General features: G+C 35.6%; 2 protein-coding genes across 2 annotated transcripts; one reads left to right on the top strand and one right to left on the bottom strand.

Moving 5' to 3' along the window:
• Positions 1–65: 65 nt before the first annotated feature.
• LOC101736698 (uncharacterized) lies at positions 66–2009 on the bottom strand. Its single transcript, XM_004922987.5, has one exon. It carries the CDS (start codon positions 1910–1912, stop codon positions 188–190), a length of 1725 nt encoding a protein of 574 aa, XP_004923044.1. The 5' UTR covers positions 1913–2009; the 3' UTR covers positions 66–187.
• A 1684-nt stretch (positions 2010–3693) lies between these two features.
• Positions 3694–17130, top strand: LOC101736557 (replication factor C subunit 1). Its single transcript, XM_004922986.5, has 18 exons — positions 3694–3878; positions 4438–4548; positions 5798–6491; positions 6607–6716; positions 6973–7101; positions 7473–7854; positions 8148–8268; positions 8476–8603; positions 9049–9195; positions 9906–9989; positions 10646–10794; positions 11089–11283; positions 12528–12679; positions 13077–13185; positions 13423–13568; positions 14077–14290; positions 15744–15917; positions 16760–17130. Exons 1-18 carry the CDS (start codon positions 3870–3872, stop codon positions 16856–16858), a joined length of 3153 nt encoding a protein of 1050 aa, XP_004923043.1. The 5' UTR covers positions 3694–3869; the 3' UTR covers positions 16859–17130.
• The last annotated feature ends 25 nt before the right edge of the window (positions 17131–17155 follow it).

Genomic DNA, 17155 nt, shown 5'->3' with positions numbered 1-17155 from the left:
TAAGTTTGATTTGGTTTTTTGACTCATATGGGACTGCTGAAGCCAAACAAAAAAAAAAGGAAATCTCAGTTGCCACTAACAAAATATATATTCTTACGAACAAAATCTTAAAATTCAACATACCTTAAACAAAATATTAAAACAAAAGTATATGGACTAAACAATATTTGAAACGATCAACTTCTCATTATTGTTTTTGAGGACTCGGTCTTATATACGAGTTAGCGTTTAGCGTCAGCGATGACGAACCATGGTATGAATCAGTGGAGGTCCCTCGAAGCGACACCGGGTCGCGAGACCAACTCATCCTTCGGGATCTGGACTGCGATAAAATCGAAGTGCCGGAATCACTCGAATCTGAGCTCTCCGAATCTGAACAGGATTCTACGCCGTCATCGCAACCTTGAAAATATGTGTCCGATCGCGACAGGGTACTTGTTGAATACTTAAAGTTATAATCTTTAGGATCTGAACGTGTTTTCCCTATCCTAACTTCAGATACCGTAGTGTCTAATTTCGGTGGACTTATTGGAGTAATAACTTTTTTTTTACTCCTATTCGTTGCATCCTCGTCCTGACTAGATGACGAAACTTCGCTTTCGGTATCACTCACTTCGACATTCATGAGTCTTTCAGTATTTTCGTTCAAATCGTAAACTTTCTGTACGTTAACACTTCCGTTTCCAGTTTTGGTTCCAGAATTGGAACGTTTCATACGTTTCTGTTCATTGTAGAACACTGGACTTACATCAGGCAATATTGCCGGTATGCTCGATTCTATGTTCGTGTACGCAAGATCTTTAGACGAATGTCCGACCGGGCTACTTCTACAACGACAAGCGCTTTTATGTCCTAAAATATAGGTATAACAGATTTGCAGTACACATATTCCAAAAGCTATCATTAATACTATTCCAATATAGAAACTCGGAGTCCAATTCGAGTTTGCACGTTTATATGATTGTGTGAGCGCCTTCCACGGATGCCATTTGATTAAACTATGCTCTCTGGTATTAAATAAATTACGGCGGGATAAGCCTTTACCGTAACTTTGAACCGCAGCTGCTATTCTCAAAACTCCGCCATAGGCCGCGTACAATGTCTCGTCAACTAAATGCGGAGCTACATTGCGTTTCATCCAATGCCACATTTCGTTATTGAAAGCCACAAAATCAGAATGACGGCATTTTCTCGGCGATTTCTTCAAAATACATCTTGATGCTGTGGCATAATATTTTAAAAGAGCGTTCTCGGAATTCGGTGATGCCAAATTCAATAGACCACCAGACTTAAAAGGTAACGCTATCGTTGTAGGAGATATAGAATTATCAAATTTTGGATTCGGTAGATGTATACAAGAGTTAGTATCACGTTTCGTTACTAGACTTGAACATGAATCAGAAAATTTTCCTGGTCCTACGATGAGCTTAGACACAGTGAAATTGGTCCAAGGAATATTACGTTCTGGTTCTTTCCACCCTAAGCCTCCAGTATTTAAGTATGATTTTATTTCCTTAAAAAACTCTTCCATCTGCCTCGCTTTTCTGTACGGGATGTATCCAGCGTAATAAGCAAATCGAATCGATGGTAAAATTTCACTCCTCAAATGCGCTCCTATTGTATCAAGTAATGACTGTTTCAGTATGCGCGCTCTGTAGGGTTCGACTTCATTGTCTACATATTTTATTGCTTTGCGAAAATAACGAAGATTATCATTAATGTACTTGGAGTTTATTTCAACTGGTTGTAGTACTGGCGGCATGAGGTCTTCAAATGTTTTCCTAGTTTCGAGTTTCGCAAGATCATCTTTACTCCAACATTCATCTCTTGTGCCTCGATTATAAAATAATATACTACCAACATTGCCATCTATTACTTTTATAAATATTAATAAAACCATGAAAATTATCATTGAATCTAAAATTTATCAAAAATCATTATTTATGTTAGATCATGTCAATCAATTTAAAAGTTTCGACTAACTGTCATTTCAAGCATGTATAGCAAAGTCAATAGGTACCACTGAAGTAGGAAACCTATGGAAATGAAACATCAACATTAAATTCGTGCCACTGTGACGTCATCTGGCCACAAAACATGGCGGTTTTAGTGCTGCCCAGAAGATTTTAATGTTAGTAGGTTTTATCGATAAACGTTCTTGGCTCATTTTATTTTAAATATTGTTGAGTACGAATGTATTTGTAGAATTTATACTTTAATAGGAAGTAAGTATATTGTTATGTGCAAAGATGATGTGATTTAGATATTATGTGAAATCTAAGACGAGTTCGTCCTTCAAATTTTCCAAGTAAACGATATGACGATTTTTAAAATTTGCTACACTGATTTTATAAAGTTGTCGTTTGCCGCAAAACATAAAGATATGGCATAGTACAGTGCCATCAGCCCATTTTTAGCATGCTGAATGTTATCGTATTTTGAGTACGTGTTTTTCTTAGACTATTACAATCTATTTTGATTGTTTTGCTGACTCTAAAGTCCGTAACACACTACCGCAGCGCACCCCAAGGAAGGTGCGCCGCACCATTTGAATCACTTTCACTTGAGAGTGATTCAAATTTTAAACTTATCAAGGGACCGCGTGAAAAAAAAAACACCTACAGAACATTTATTCATTATTAAAAACGTCATTCCTTGTGACTTCCTCTCTAAAATCACTTAAGTATTAAATATTTAACGAATTTACAATAGTGTTTTACTCACTGCGAATAAAACTATTTTATTTAAATAGTTCCGAAGAGATTTTGTCGGTAGCCTTTTTCCCGAAATATCTAAACAGAATGTCTAAATATGTTTTGATGACATATTTTAAAGAGGTATTTATGATTAGTGTCATGATCAATAGATTCCGACCGAAAAATGGTGTCCGATTTTTCGGATGAGGGCTCCTTAATGAATTTAAATATATATAGATAATAGTTTTGGGACATCGACTTTCTTGAGATCCTATAAAATACGTTTTAATTATTATTTTTGTATGTTCTAAGCATGATAAATTATGAAATTTTATATAAGCAATCATATTTAATCGATATCAAAGTCAATAATTAATGTACAACCCAAAACAGACGGCCGAACTGACGTGACAATGACATTTGGCGCGCTAAACATGGCGGATTTTCGGCCGCATTAGACGGAGACGGAGATATTTACGTATATTCATGTTTCATTTTATGTACGCACTGAAATACTGTTATATTGTTTTCCTGCGAGTTAAAGTGCTGAGTAAGAACGAGATAGATATATGTTTATGTGTGTGCCTTCAAAATGGGTGCTATTTATATAAGCAATTGTACGTATAGAACAATATGTCGTGTCCCTACTATATAGGTCTATGATAGGTACCTATTTAACTTTGGTTTTTCCTTTGAATACTTTGAGAGCATTCTATGGACTTACTTTTATAAATAAAAATATAAATCACAATCATTATGTATGTATGTTGTAGTAATTTAATCAACCATAAGTGCAGAAGTCCTAAATAAGTAATTGCCTTTTTTCTGAAATTATTTATTAAATTAGTTCGACTTCATGACTTAAACCAGGGAGAGGTATTCATTTTATTAAGTCATAGGATTTTCATTAAAGATAAATTTTATATTAATTTAATCTTCGGTTCAATTTTAAAATATAGGAAATTATTTGATTGTCACTGAAGCTGCTTCAAGCTAACTGTCAAACTCAGTTCAACAGCTGTCCTGTCAATTCTTCATTGAAATTGAATCAAACATAGCTGAACGGTATTTTCCGCGAAAATACACTTATAAATTTATTCAAAAAATCAGATTTCAAATGAACATGATAAAGCTGATAATTCATTAAATTAGAAGACCGTATTAAATAAGAAAATGTCTAAGGTGAAGTAAGAATATATTAATAAGAAATAAAATGGTACTAAAACTAAAAGATGCTCTTCAGCATTTGAGGACCTTGAAGAACTGTAGTGGCCAAATAAGTTTTATATTAAGAATACTTTTCTTCATTATATTCGCTACACTATATTCTCTACACTGATACGCATTTACTTACGATTAATTTAAATTGCTTCGATCATCTGAAGTTTTGAAAAAATGTTGTATTAACTTGGGATTAGATATTACGATTGATGTACATATGAATATAATTATCAGATTGTGTCACGATAACAGATTTTCCAAAATATTGTCGTATATGATTTTTTCACTACTCTAAATATCCAGACTAACATGGGTTTGATTGCTCAAGGCGAATCTGCCGTTGAGTAGTTACCGAGGGGTACAGACATCACAACATTAATGCCGATACCCACATTTTATTGTGTAACAGCTATCCCACACTTCACATATCAAATAGATGACTAATTACCAGTTCATACATAGTACATATCTGAGTGAGTTAAGATTATATGGTACATTCTAAATAAGCATTTAATCATAGGATATAAGATCATTTTTTATCACAACGAAGAAACCTGTAAAGTCCAAGGAAGCAGTTCCTGATGATGATGATATTATTCCTGAATCTCCTGATGTACAAATTAAAAAGAAGGTAATAATCTAAAACTAAAATGAGTGTTTTGTTTGTAGTAGTCGTCTTGGCCTAAAGGATAAGACATCTGGTACATTCATGTTGAGCGATGCAACGGTGTTCGAATCCCGCAGGCCGGTACCAATTTTTCTAATGAAATATGTACTTGACAAATGTCCACGATTGATTTCCACAGTGAAGGAATAACACTGTGTAATAAAAATTAAACCTTCAAAATTATAATTTGTGTAATCACTGGTGGTAGGACTTGTGTGTCCGCACGGTTAGGTACTACCAGCATGCCTATTTCTGCCATGAAGCAGTAATGCGTTTCGGCTTGAAGAATCGGGCAGCTACTATACTGAGACCTTAGAACTCATATCTCGAGGTCAGTGGCAGCATTTCTGCTGTAGTTGCCATGTGCTCCGGTAACCACTTAACACCAGGTGGGCCGTGATCTCGTCCACCAATTTACGCAATACATAAAAAATAGAAAATATATTAGCTAATATTTTTTGTTAGCAATCTCACAACTAGCATCTGAATAGAAGTTTTTGATCTATTTATGGAGTCAATCAATCAGTACTAGAAATTTAAAAATAATGTGGGAAATAATATAACAAGTTTTGTAATTTCATAATACACAATATTAATGAATAGATTTATTGACCGGATGATTTCTTTTTTCTTCAAAAAACAAAAATAAAATTTTCAAATTAATAAAATAACAACTGAAGTACAGTAAAAAAAATGTGAATTAAAAAGTTTTTTTTTTATTTATTGCATAAATAAGTGGACGAGCTCACAGCCCACCTGGTGTTAAGTGGTTACTGGAGCCCATAGACATCCACAACGTAAGTGCGCCACCCACCTTGAGATATAAGTTCTAAGGCCCCAGTATAGTTACACCGGCTGCCCCACCCTTCAAACCGAAACGCATTACTGCTTCACGGCAGAAATAGGTGGTGGTGGACTCACAAGAGGTCCTACCACCATTAATACCAATTCAGTAATACCAACCAATCAAGGTCCAACTAATGTGAAGTATTTACAGGAGCCCTCAGGTCCTACATTTATCACCATCTGCCTTGATATGCAAGGATAAAGTCTCAATTATAATGATTAAAGGGTTGCTCTACCATTAAACTAGAGTAATTGAGAATGACTGCTTCACAATAAAAATAGGCAAGATGATGACCTTTACCAACTCACAAGACACCAACCACATTTTTGTAAGATTTTTAATGATATTAATGTAATGTGCTTTCAGAAAAAAGAAGCAAGGAAGAAAAGAGTTATATTAGATGACTCAGATGATGAAATACAAACGAAAAAACCAAAAAAATCGGAAACACACTTAAATAAAAAAAACAAATCTACTGCAGAATTAAAAGAAGTGAAACCGATAGATTTATTTGGAAATGCACCCATCATAAGAACTGAGCCCATAGTCAAAAAAGAAAAGAACAAAACAGAGTTAGGAATACATTCGGATGATGAATTCGAAAAGAGTCTTCTTGAAATAGATGAGATTGATCATCTAGAAAAAAATAAAAATATTGATTTCACACCCTTAGAAAATGGAAACAATGATAAATCACACGAAAGAAAACTGCAAAAAGAAATGAAACAAAAAGAAAGTATTAAATTAGACAAAGATTCATTACCTTCTTTGAAAGATAAAGAGAAGAAAACAGATAGCTACAATGTTAATAATTTAAAAAACAAAAGCATAATAGATGAAGTTAAGGAAGGTAATAAAAGAAAATTCTCTGAATTTATTGAGACGAACATTAAAGACGAAAATGCTGTTAGCAAAAAAATTAAAATAGAAAAAAAAGATAAAGACGAGAGTTTCAGTTCAAAAGTAGAAAGTGATTTAGAAATGAATTCTTCAGCAATAGATGATGAATCTAGCAAGAAGATAACGAAAAATAGAGGAAATAAGAGTTTAAACGAGTCAGGTTAGATAGAACTTGAAGATAATATTAAAAATAAATTAAATCATATTAATTGAAAATACTTAGTAAAGTTGATGCAACATACAAAACTAACTTATCTATTTCTTTCCATCTGCAGTATTATCGGATGAAGAGAGGCATCAACGTAGAGTACAATCTGCTGCATTATATAAGAAATATCTCAACAGATCAGCACCTAAACATTTAGGATCCAAAGAAATTCCTGTGGTATGTTTACGAGTGACTGAAACACGTATTGTTCTCGAAATTATCTATTCCTATATTTGTATATTTTACAAAACTTGGTTTGAATTGCTTACTGACAATTTTTAGTCATTGTTCATTTATTTTAATTTTTCGGAACGAACATATGCTTAAGAACTATTTTCATGATGAAAAATAACATTGTACAGTCAAACTTGATTCCGTGATAATATTACTGTACGACACCCACTAAATATAACAATTTTCACTTCTACTCCAGGGTGCGCCGGACTGTCTTAAAGATTGTGCATTCCTACTGACTGGAGTTTTGGATTCGTTTGAGAGGGAAGAAATCGAGGAGGCTATTAAAAGATATGGTGGAACAGTTAAACCTGGTGTTAGCAGGAAGGTAAAATTATGCAATACTAGTGATCTATCCAGCATGTATTTGTCAACCCACTGTGTAATGAAAAAAGTAATATTATTTTTCTATTATTTTTTTATTGCTTAGATGGGTGGACGAGCTCACAGCCCACCTGATGTTAAGTGGTTACTGGAGCCCATAGACATCGACAACGTAAATGCGCCACCCACCTTGAGATATAAGTTCTAAGATCTCAGTATAGTTACAACGGCTGCCCCGCCCTTCAGACCAAAACGCAATACTGCTTCACGGCAGAAACAGGCAGGGCGGTGGTACCCACCCGCGCGGACTCACAAGAGATCCTACCACCAGTATTTCACACCACATTTCCGTTTTATCAATATTATGCCGTTTAGGTAAACTACGTTCTGGTTGGTGAAGACCCAGGACCCGCAAAGATTGCTAAGGCGACAGACTTGGGCATCCCCATATTAAACGAAGACGAGTTCCTAAAATTGATCTCCGATTCTGTAAACAATACTAAACTTACTACCAGAGATAAAGGTCTAAATGAAAAAAATATTGCATCTAAATCAAAGGATGAAAAAGAGAGGAAATCTGATAAATCTAGCAGTAAAGAAAGGAAGAAAGATAAATCAAAGAGTCCTATTAAGATTAAGGAGGAAAATCGTAATTCTACATCTAAGCTTTCTGATGACAATGTCCAAAATCAAGTTAAAACATTGAATTCAGAAAAACAATCAAGTTCAAGGGAATCGGTGTCTAGTTTAGGAATAGGTATGTGGATTTTTTAACTCAATTTTTATAACCTATTATTAAGAATAAAAGGTGTTGGTTTTGCAAATCTAGAATTGTTTCAAATTGATTCTACAGAAATCAAATGAAACAGTCTCATTTTCAAATTTAAATTTATTGCTATTGTATTTCTATTATATAAAACGTGTTTTTTCCAAACAAACAAACAGACAGACATTTCACATTCAAATTTATTTTACACGAGCGCTGTCGCCTAGGGCGAGTTAACAGTAAAAAAAAAACATGTTTTAGTTGTTTTTTTTTATATTTTTCAGGTTTGAAATGTGAACAGAATCATGATACCAAATGTAATAAGTACATGTGGGTGGATAAATACAAACCGCAGAATGTAAAACAAATAATCGGGCAGCACGGCGATTCTAGTAATGTTAAAAAGTAAGTTACCACAATCACATTAATAGTAAAGGGATGCTGGGTTTTAAAATTAATCTTAAAGTTAAAAATTTTTACTGTATTCATAATTTCTTAGCTATATTCAAAACTACAAGCTTAATGATAACTTTGCCATTAAAATTAGAATGCACTGAACATAATTAATAAATTTCAATCACAATTAAAATGTGTTATAATATTTTATAACAGATTAATAAATTGGCTGACGAAATGGTACGTGAATAGAAAAGCCAAGCTGCCAAAGCCCAGTCCTTGGGCGAAGAATGATGATGGAGGCTACTTCAAGGCGGCCCTGCTCTCCGGACCTCCAGGAGTTGGTGAGGCACATAATACATAGCAGTATACCTTCGGTACCAAGTACTGTGGTTTTAACTGGTGGTAAGAAGTCTTGTGAGTCCGCACGGGTATGTACCACCGCCCTGCCTATTTCTGTCGTGAAGCAGCAATGCGTTTCGGTTTGAAGGGTGGGGCAGCCGTTGTAACTATACTTGAGACTTTAAAACTTATATCTCAAGGTGGGTGGCGGTATTTACGTTGTAGATGTCTATGGGTTCCGGTAACCACTGAACCCAGGTGGGCTGTGAGCTCGTCAGCCCACATAAGCAATATACGATTTGAAAGACCAAGCCTTGATTAAAAAACTTTAATTTTGTATCTAATTTCAAAGCAAATTCACAAACACTCACAATCGCTAACGTCTTAACATTCTAAAGGAATTTTGAGATCTAAATACGGCACTTTAAGCATATTCCTCTGCGATAGGTAAGACGACCACAGTGTCGCTCGTGTGCAGAGAACTAGGATTCGACGCAGTCGAGTTCAACGCGTCCGACACGAGAAATAAATCGTTGCTCAAAGAACAAATCGGCGAGCTGCTGGCCACGACGTCACTGTCCGGATATGCCAAAGGTATGATTTTCAACACGAATTAAGCATATTTTCTGAAAGCATTTAGACTCAATTTTTTTCTTACCTATGCTGATAACCTTGAGAGGCTATTTCAGCTTCGTCCTAACGTGTAGGTGAGCTCACGGTGCTCAAAGCGGAGTGTTGCTAACACTGGCCCTAGCAAGAGCCGTGCTTCGCAGAATCTACCACCGGATCGGAAACGCGACCCACTGAGAAGATCTGGCGAGAAACTCAGTGGGCTGTGTCTATGGATTAATTCGCTCGTCGAGCCCTTCGTCGTAAGCAACGGGTTCGACGAGGACGGTGACCGGTGATTAGACAAGTGATAATGTGTCTACTATAAAACTTCATATTAATTTTATCAACATATTTTATATGTAAAAGCAAAATATCATAACAGTCTAAAGTAAACTGTTTATTACATGATCTTTAAATTTGCCATAGTTACTTTTTGCCACGTCCCCTCACTAATGGTGGGTGCGTAGAAGTATTCAAGCTGCGATATCTAAGATGACCACTTAATACCAGGTGAGCTGTGAGCTCGGGCACCCATCTGAGTAATTAATAAATAAAAGTTATTATTTAAGTCAACGATATTTGGTATCCGAATTGTTATTGTTAGCTCTTATATCGTTTCGCTTATGTTTGCGGTACTATAATGATAGAGAAAACCCTAGTTTGTTTCCAATCTGGAAAATCTATTTTTTTAGGCGACACGAGCAAGCAGGCCGTCTCCAAGAAACACGTTTTGGTAATGGACGAAGTCGACGGCATGGCGGGAAATGAGGATAGAGGTAAATTGGAAATATCTATATATTAATACGTGAAGCAAAAACTTTGTACCCCTTTTTACGAAAATTGCGCGGACGGAGTAGTATGAAATTTCCCACACTTATAGAGAATATAGAGAAGGAGTGCAGAACGTTAATATTTTTTTTAAATTATGCATTAAAAAATCAATAAAGAAAACATTACACACACTACATACCATGTATTTGACACACACATACACTCTGTTTATTGTCGAACTTTTGTTATTGCATAAAGTCTGTAGTCAAAATGAGAATAGGTTAATATTCTTTATCTTTAATATTACGAGTATTTGTCTATAGTGTAGTCTTGGCGAAATCTGTGACTATAGAAATATAATATAATATCCAAACTTATAATTTTAATTAATTATAGTCGAATTTCGACTACTGCGGGAACACTAGTTTATAAAAAAAACATCTGGACTACGAACTAAATTTAATGGCTGAAAGACAATAGAAAATCGGATGAATGACAAAATAAAACGACACGGTCTTTCTCTATTTAAACTAAAATACTTAAAATAGTTTTGTGAACAATTACGAATTTTACCTCTAATTATGTATTTTTAGTATGGTCGAAATTACAGCTGTTCTTTGTTTAATCTTTCGGAGTTATAAAACGTAAATTTCATTTTCAGGCGGCCTGCAAGAGTTGATAAATCTGATAAAATCAACATCAGTGCCAGTGATATGTATGTGTAACGACAGAAACAGTACGAAGATGAGGTCCCTGGTCAACTACTGCTATGATTTGAGGTTCAACAGACCAAGAGTGGATCAGATCAGGGTAATTAACTTATGGTTTTAAAAGAACGAAAAGAGACAAATAACATTAACATTCAGTATAAAATATATAAAACAGAATTAGGAAAAAAAAACAATTATCATTAAGCACATGGTAATCAAACTTGTCTCAAAATTAACCTGAACCCTTTAGCCTCCTTTGTCGGTTCGACAGCCTATACAGGTAAAGGAAACGATTCCCATACAGCCAAATCGTTTGTCAAAAAAATCAAAATCACGTCTATTGTATATTATTATTATTTTTGTCTTACCTCAGATTTAAATCTGATTTTTTCAGGCCGCGATGATGTCGATATGTTTCAAAGAAGGAATCAAAGTGGCCCCGGACGTGTTGACGCAGCTGATCGTCGCTTCTAACCAAGACGTGCGGCAGACCCTCAACTTACTCTCGATGTGGGCTGTCGACGAGGCGTTGGCCAGTGTGGACAAGTTAAAAAGAGACGCAAACACCACGAAGAAGGATGTCAAATTGGTAAAATTGGAATTAGTAGTTTTCTAGCTTAATTCTTGTTTACGGCGATATGTGGACGAGGCTAGTGGCGGGCGCGGTCACGTATTATTTGAAATTATAAAAGCGAGCACGCTGGTCAATGACGTTCGTGACCTTTTCAAGTGAGTAGTTGTGTCGTGTGTGCCCACGGCGCACTGGCAGTGAATTCCACCCGATCCATTTACGGTGCTTTTAGGTACCACAAGCACCGGTCACTGTCCTCGTCGAACCCGAACTATGCACTAGAAACAGTGAAGTTCTCGTAATGTTTAGTAGAATAATATATCTATAGCTTTAATATTTATCTATAGCTTTCATTTGATATAGTTGTTAAAAAAAATTTTTCATATAGAATTTTATACGAAAATGTTTTTACTCGTTAATTCAAAATAGAGTTTTTGCATATGGCAATTTTTGTTTTGACAGCGACGATATTTACTATTCAAATCATGGAAAACTTTATTTATGATGTTAAGAACTGTTTTCCGCTTTTACCTGAACAGTATTTATGTTCAATTGAGGCAGATATTAGATTAAAAGTTCACAATAACCACTTTCTAGTGTGAACAACTATATACAGTCAAACCTGGATAAGCGAGAGTTCAAGGGAGCACAATCTCATTCTCGCTTATAGAGGTTTCTCACTAACCCGAGTTTTTCGCTAATGCTCCCTCTGAATTTCATTTCGCGATTTTCCGGATTCAAACGCATTCACTATTTTAAGTTTATCACTTAATGACAGTACTTAATTTTCCGTTTTTACATGATGCAGAACAGAACTTTCCTTTGCAATTGATTAACGATAAACTGAGGTAAGTCCGACAAATAGGACGGTACACAGGCACACGTGTCCATTTGAAAAGAATGCGATAAAATAACAACGTTATTTAGTTCCAAAGTTAAGAAGGAGTCATAAAATAGCAGATGTTAAAGTTGTAATTTGTTCCTCCTAAATAATATAAATAAATAAAGCTCGACTGTCGCAGAGGTATTGATAAGTAGCAGGCTCACTTACGGAGGTCCATGAAGGAAAATCGACTCTCTCTTACACAGGTTTCTGTTTCTCGCTAATAGAGGTTTTGGGACCTTAAAATGACGGGTCCTGGCTATTACTCTCACTTAGAGTTTTCTCACTTATCCAGGTTTGACTGTACATGTGTTTTGCTGCCAAAATAATACTACATAATATTATAAATGATTTCCATCTCTGATTGTCTATCTACTAGGGTCCATGGGAGGCAGTAAGGAAAGTGTTCTCCGCAGAAGAACACAAGACTATGAGCATTCACGATAAAAGCGATTTGTTCTTTTACGACTACAACCTCGCTCCTCTGTTCGTGCAGGAGAATTACTTGCAAGTTGCACCACACTGTCCCAAGTGAGTATAGACTGTTTTTCCTTTGCTCTCAATTGTAGAAGAGTGTACAATCCTCTCCCTGTCGCTTCTTAGGACTTCTTGTGAGTTTACTGGCGGTAGAACCTCTTGTGAGTCCGCACGGGTAGGTAGGTACCACCGCCCTGCCTATTTCTGCCGTGAAGCAGTAATGCGTTTCGGTTTGAAGGGTGGGGCAACCGTTGTAAAAATATACTTGAGACCTTAGAACTTATGTCTCAGGGTGGATGGCGCATTTACGTTGTGGATGTCTACGGGCTCCAGTAACCACTTAACACCAGGTGGGCTGTGAGCTCGTCCATCCAAATAAGCAATAAGAAAAAAAAAAGTTTTTTAAAAATGATATATAGAATTAATTTAATTTAATAATTTCATTTGGCAGACACGAGGTTCTAGAGAGATTTAGTAAAGCGGCCGACAGTATCAGTATAGGCGACATGGTTTCTGCGAGAATCAGAGGCAGCCAGGCGTGGAGTCTTCTGCCTATTCAGGTATATAAACCGATAAAGTTTTTATTTATAGATGTACAAACGAATGTTCATCACTCACTTAGTTAAAGCAGTTACTTAAACATTGACCTTTTTTTTATTAATTAATTTTAATTTTATTGATAAGGTAGGATTTAAGGTAATCGAAATGAAAAAAAAAACATTAATTTGTTCCCAGTATGTTATTTATGATAAAATCTCTTTAATCCCGACGTGTCTAATATCGAGAACATTCCGCAGGCCATGTACAGCTCGGTGCTCCCGGGACACGCGGTGTCGGGTCACGTGGTCGGCCAAATCCAGTTCCCGGGCTGGCTCGGGAAGAACTCTCGCGCCAACAAAATGCACCGGCTCGCCCAGGAGATACACGCTCACACAAGACTCAGGTATGCCCTGCGGTCGTGTTCAACAATGTCCACTTATTTGGTTCAATCATGTCTCCTGACAATAAAGAACTACCATTGTCCTTAACATTGACAATGGCTAATAGTCTGCCAGCCGTGAGATTCTTTGATACGTCTTTTCATAACGTCACTGTTAAGCACATTTAACATTACTCTCGTGTAATCTCACTAAGTTATGAGTTTGCAATTGGACGGAACTTATTTGCTGACTTATTTCTTATGAGCAAATAAACATTGGTTTCAGTTTGAATACCGGAAGGATACAATCTTTGTTAAAGATTATTTGAGATTCGGTGTCTCTGTGCATGAACTTGACCTCACCTTGACCCTGACATTTGTATCAGAGGACAGGACCACAATTTGTAATTTTATCATCTATTTAACTTAAAAGACTTAAAATTCCAGTTAAAACTTAAAATTATTCAAATTTAATAATAATATGATGTCATCAATGAACTTATTCATTGACTTAGTTTTTATTAATTTTTAGCACCTCAGGGTCGAAATCTTCAATATACCTCGACTACTCATCACATCTAAGAGACGCAATAGTCAATCCACTTATCAATGAGAAAACAAACGGAATCACAAAGTCCTTAGAAATATTGGAATCCTATCATCTCCTGAGAGAAGATCTGGATTCTTTGATTGAGCTATCTTTGTGGCCTGGACAGAGAAACCCGACAGTTTTGATTGAAGCCAAGGTATGAAGTTATCTATATATTGTTGGCAGTCCATTTGAGCCAGCGCGGTTAGGTACCAGCATCAGTCAGATTGGTTTGCAGTATTATCCTTGTGATGTCTAGCTAACCATTTGAAACCAGAAGAGCAATGAGCTAGTTTATAAAGAAGATTTTATCATATAGTAACTATACTTAAGACCTTAGAACTTATATCTTAAGGTGGGTGGCGCATTTACGTAGTAGATGTCTATGGGTTCCAGTAACCACTTAACACCAGGTGGGCTGTGAGCTCGCCCACAATGTAAGCAATAAAAAAAATAGGCTCTATATTCTAGGGGAAAAGATATCCACAACAGCAGACACGGGTATCAATGTGGACGAGTATTGTGAACCCCGCAAAACTTGGTACCACTGTCTTTTTTTTTTTATTGCTTGGATGGGTGGACGAGCTCACAGCCCACCTGGTGTTAAGTGGTTACTGGAGCCCATAGACATCTACAACGTAAATGCGCCACCCACCTTAAGATATAAGTTCTAAGGTATCACGTATAGTTACAACGGCTGCCCCACCCTTCAAACCGAAACGCATTACTGCTTCACGGCACGATGTTATTCCTTCACCGTGGAAATCAATCGTGAACATTTGTTGAGTAGGTATTTCATTAGAAAAATTGGTACCCGCCTGAGATTCGAACACCGGTGCATCGCTCAACACGAATGCACCGGACGTCTTATCCGTTAGGCCACGACGACTTCACGACTGTCTTGTTTATTTTATTGCAAATCTATGTTGAATTTTCTGTTCGAAAATGTATGATATTCGGGATAGATTTCGACTGCGCATGAACGACCCCCATTCGTACTATGGTATCCACGCTCTTGCACCCGTATTGGGTCTGGCAGAAATTTGTTTTGATGTTAATTATACAATAATGCATATATGACGGACACGTCTACTATATACTACGGACTCAGTGGTGAAGTAGTTAGCGCCTCTGAATGCTGGGCAAAGAGAGGGTCGTAGATTCTATTTCCACTTAGTGCAATCATTTCTATGACAAATGGATTCGTTTTTTTTTTTATCTGGATATTTAATACATTTAAATTGTATGCGGTCTCCAGTTCCCATAGTACAAGAAATTCTAGTTTCGGATCAGAGCATTGTGTATCATTTGTCCAAAAAAATTCTTATTATTACAATAATTTTTGCATTATACAATAACAATTGCAATTTAAAATTCTATTTTAATTTATAGAAAAACAATTAACTATTAACTTATAAACTAATAAATGATATTGTAATGTATTTTAACTAATATACATTTGAAAGCATTAAAAATAGAAATTTTGAAATCACAGTACATCCGACATCCTATATTAAGATACACAGGCAAAGTTTCAAATTAATAACAAAATTCAGAAGATCAATTTAATTAGACAGTGATAGTAATAAGAATGATTTGATTAAACTCAGGTGAAAGCTGCTATGACTCGAACGTACAATAAGACGGCTAGCGCTCTGCCATACGCGCCGGGAGCCGTGAAGAAAGGTCGAAATAGAAACGATGACGAAATGGATGACGGTGATGAAGCAGGTGATGTGACCGAGGAAGAGAACAGCGACGCAGAGAATGACGCATTTATAAAGGTAAAGTATTGATTATACTAAAAAAAATTCTATGATTGAAGTGTCACTGGTGGCCCGGAGGCCTTTTCAGTTTCACCAGGACAGGTGGACGATCAAGGGCTCAGCCAGAAGGGGCGGGATTTGCTAACAGCTACCCGAGCGCCTCCAAGGGAGACCTAAGAACTCAAGAGCAACTACTTCGCGAATAATTATACTAATCGACGCTTAAAAGGCAAACGTGACTAAGCGACAATAACTGCTTTGTACATAAATGATAGGCAATAAACATATTCGATGCGCAAAAAATATATATTTCTACGTCTATTAAAATAATTTCAATCCTGTAGGATTGAAATTATTTTGTAGCTAGATTCGTTAAAATAGAATTTTTTTCATGTATTTCAACTTTAAATTAGTCTACTGTAAAGTTCACGTATTGTCGCTTAGTCACGTTTGCCTTTCAAGCATCGTAATGTAAAGTATTTCATTACTCATGCTCCTTAGAGCATGGTGGGTAGATACCAATCTCCAACGATATATTACAACTGAGAAACCGTATATCCAATGAATTTGATAACTGCATTGATGCTACATTATTGTCATAATTGGAATGTAGTAAATTGCAATTACTGGCAGTGATTTTCTTGGGAAGGTTTTTAGCCAAGACATGGAAAAATGGAAAGGAAACTTTTACCCATAGGGGGGCCATATAACAAAGAAATGAAAAAAACAAAATAATTATGATTAGTTTTATATTTCTAACAATTTATAAGATGTGGAAAATAAAGTTTTAAAAAAATAACTCAATGCTAAATTAGCAATGTATACTAGGTATTTAACATTATATTGTTTTTGTTTGGCAGAAGAAAAAGACAAAAGACAGTGAAAAATCGGATTTGAGTAAAGAAAAACCGAGCACAAGTAAAGCTAAAACAAATAAAGAAAAGAAGAAGAAGAAGTAATCCAAATTTTCATGAAAATTATTTGATGTAACACTTCATGATTATGAAAAATTGCCATAAATCTCAAATAAAATAAAAGAGTTCATAAAACTACAAAAATACCTTTTATAATTGAACACAATATGATTTATCTTTGAAAATAATGACTGCAGATGAAAGATATTTTATTAAAGTAATTTAATTACACAACTATGACGTACTTAAAGACAAATAATTTGTATTTCTGTAATTCGAAAATTTAAAAAATCATATTAAAATCAATATCACTTTTATTGAAATTTTTTACTTGCCTGTTAT

The sequence above is a fragment of the Bombyx mori genome, chromosome 15 (assembly GCF_030269925.1).
Source record: "Bombyx mori chromosome 15, ASM3026992v2".
NCBI classification, from domain to species: Eukaryota; Metazoa; Arthropoda; class Insecta; order Lepidoptera; family Bombycidae; genus Bombyx; species Bombyx mori.
This window is presented reverse-complemented; position numbering and strand designations above follow the sequence as displayed.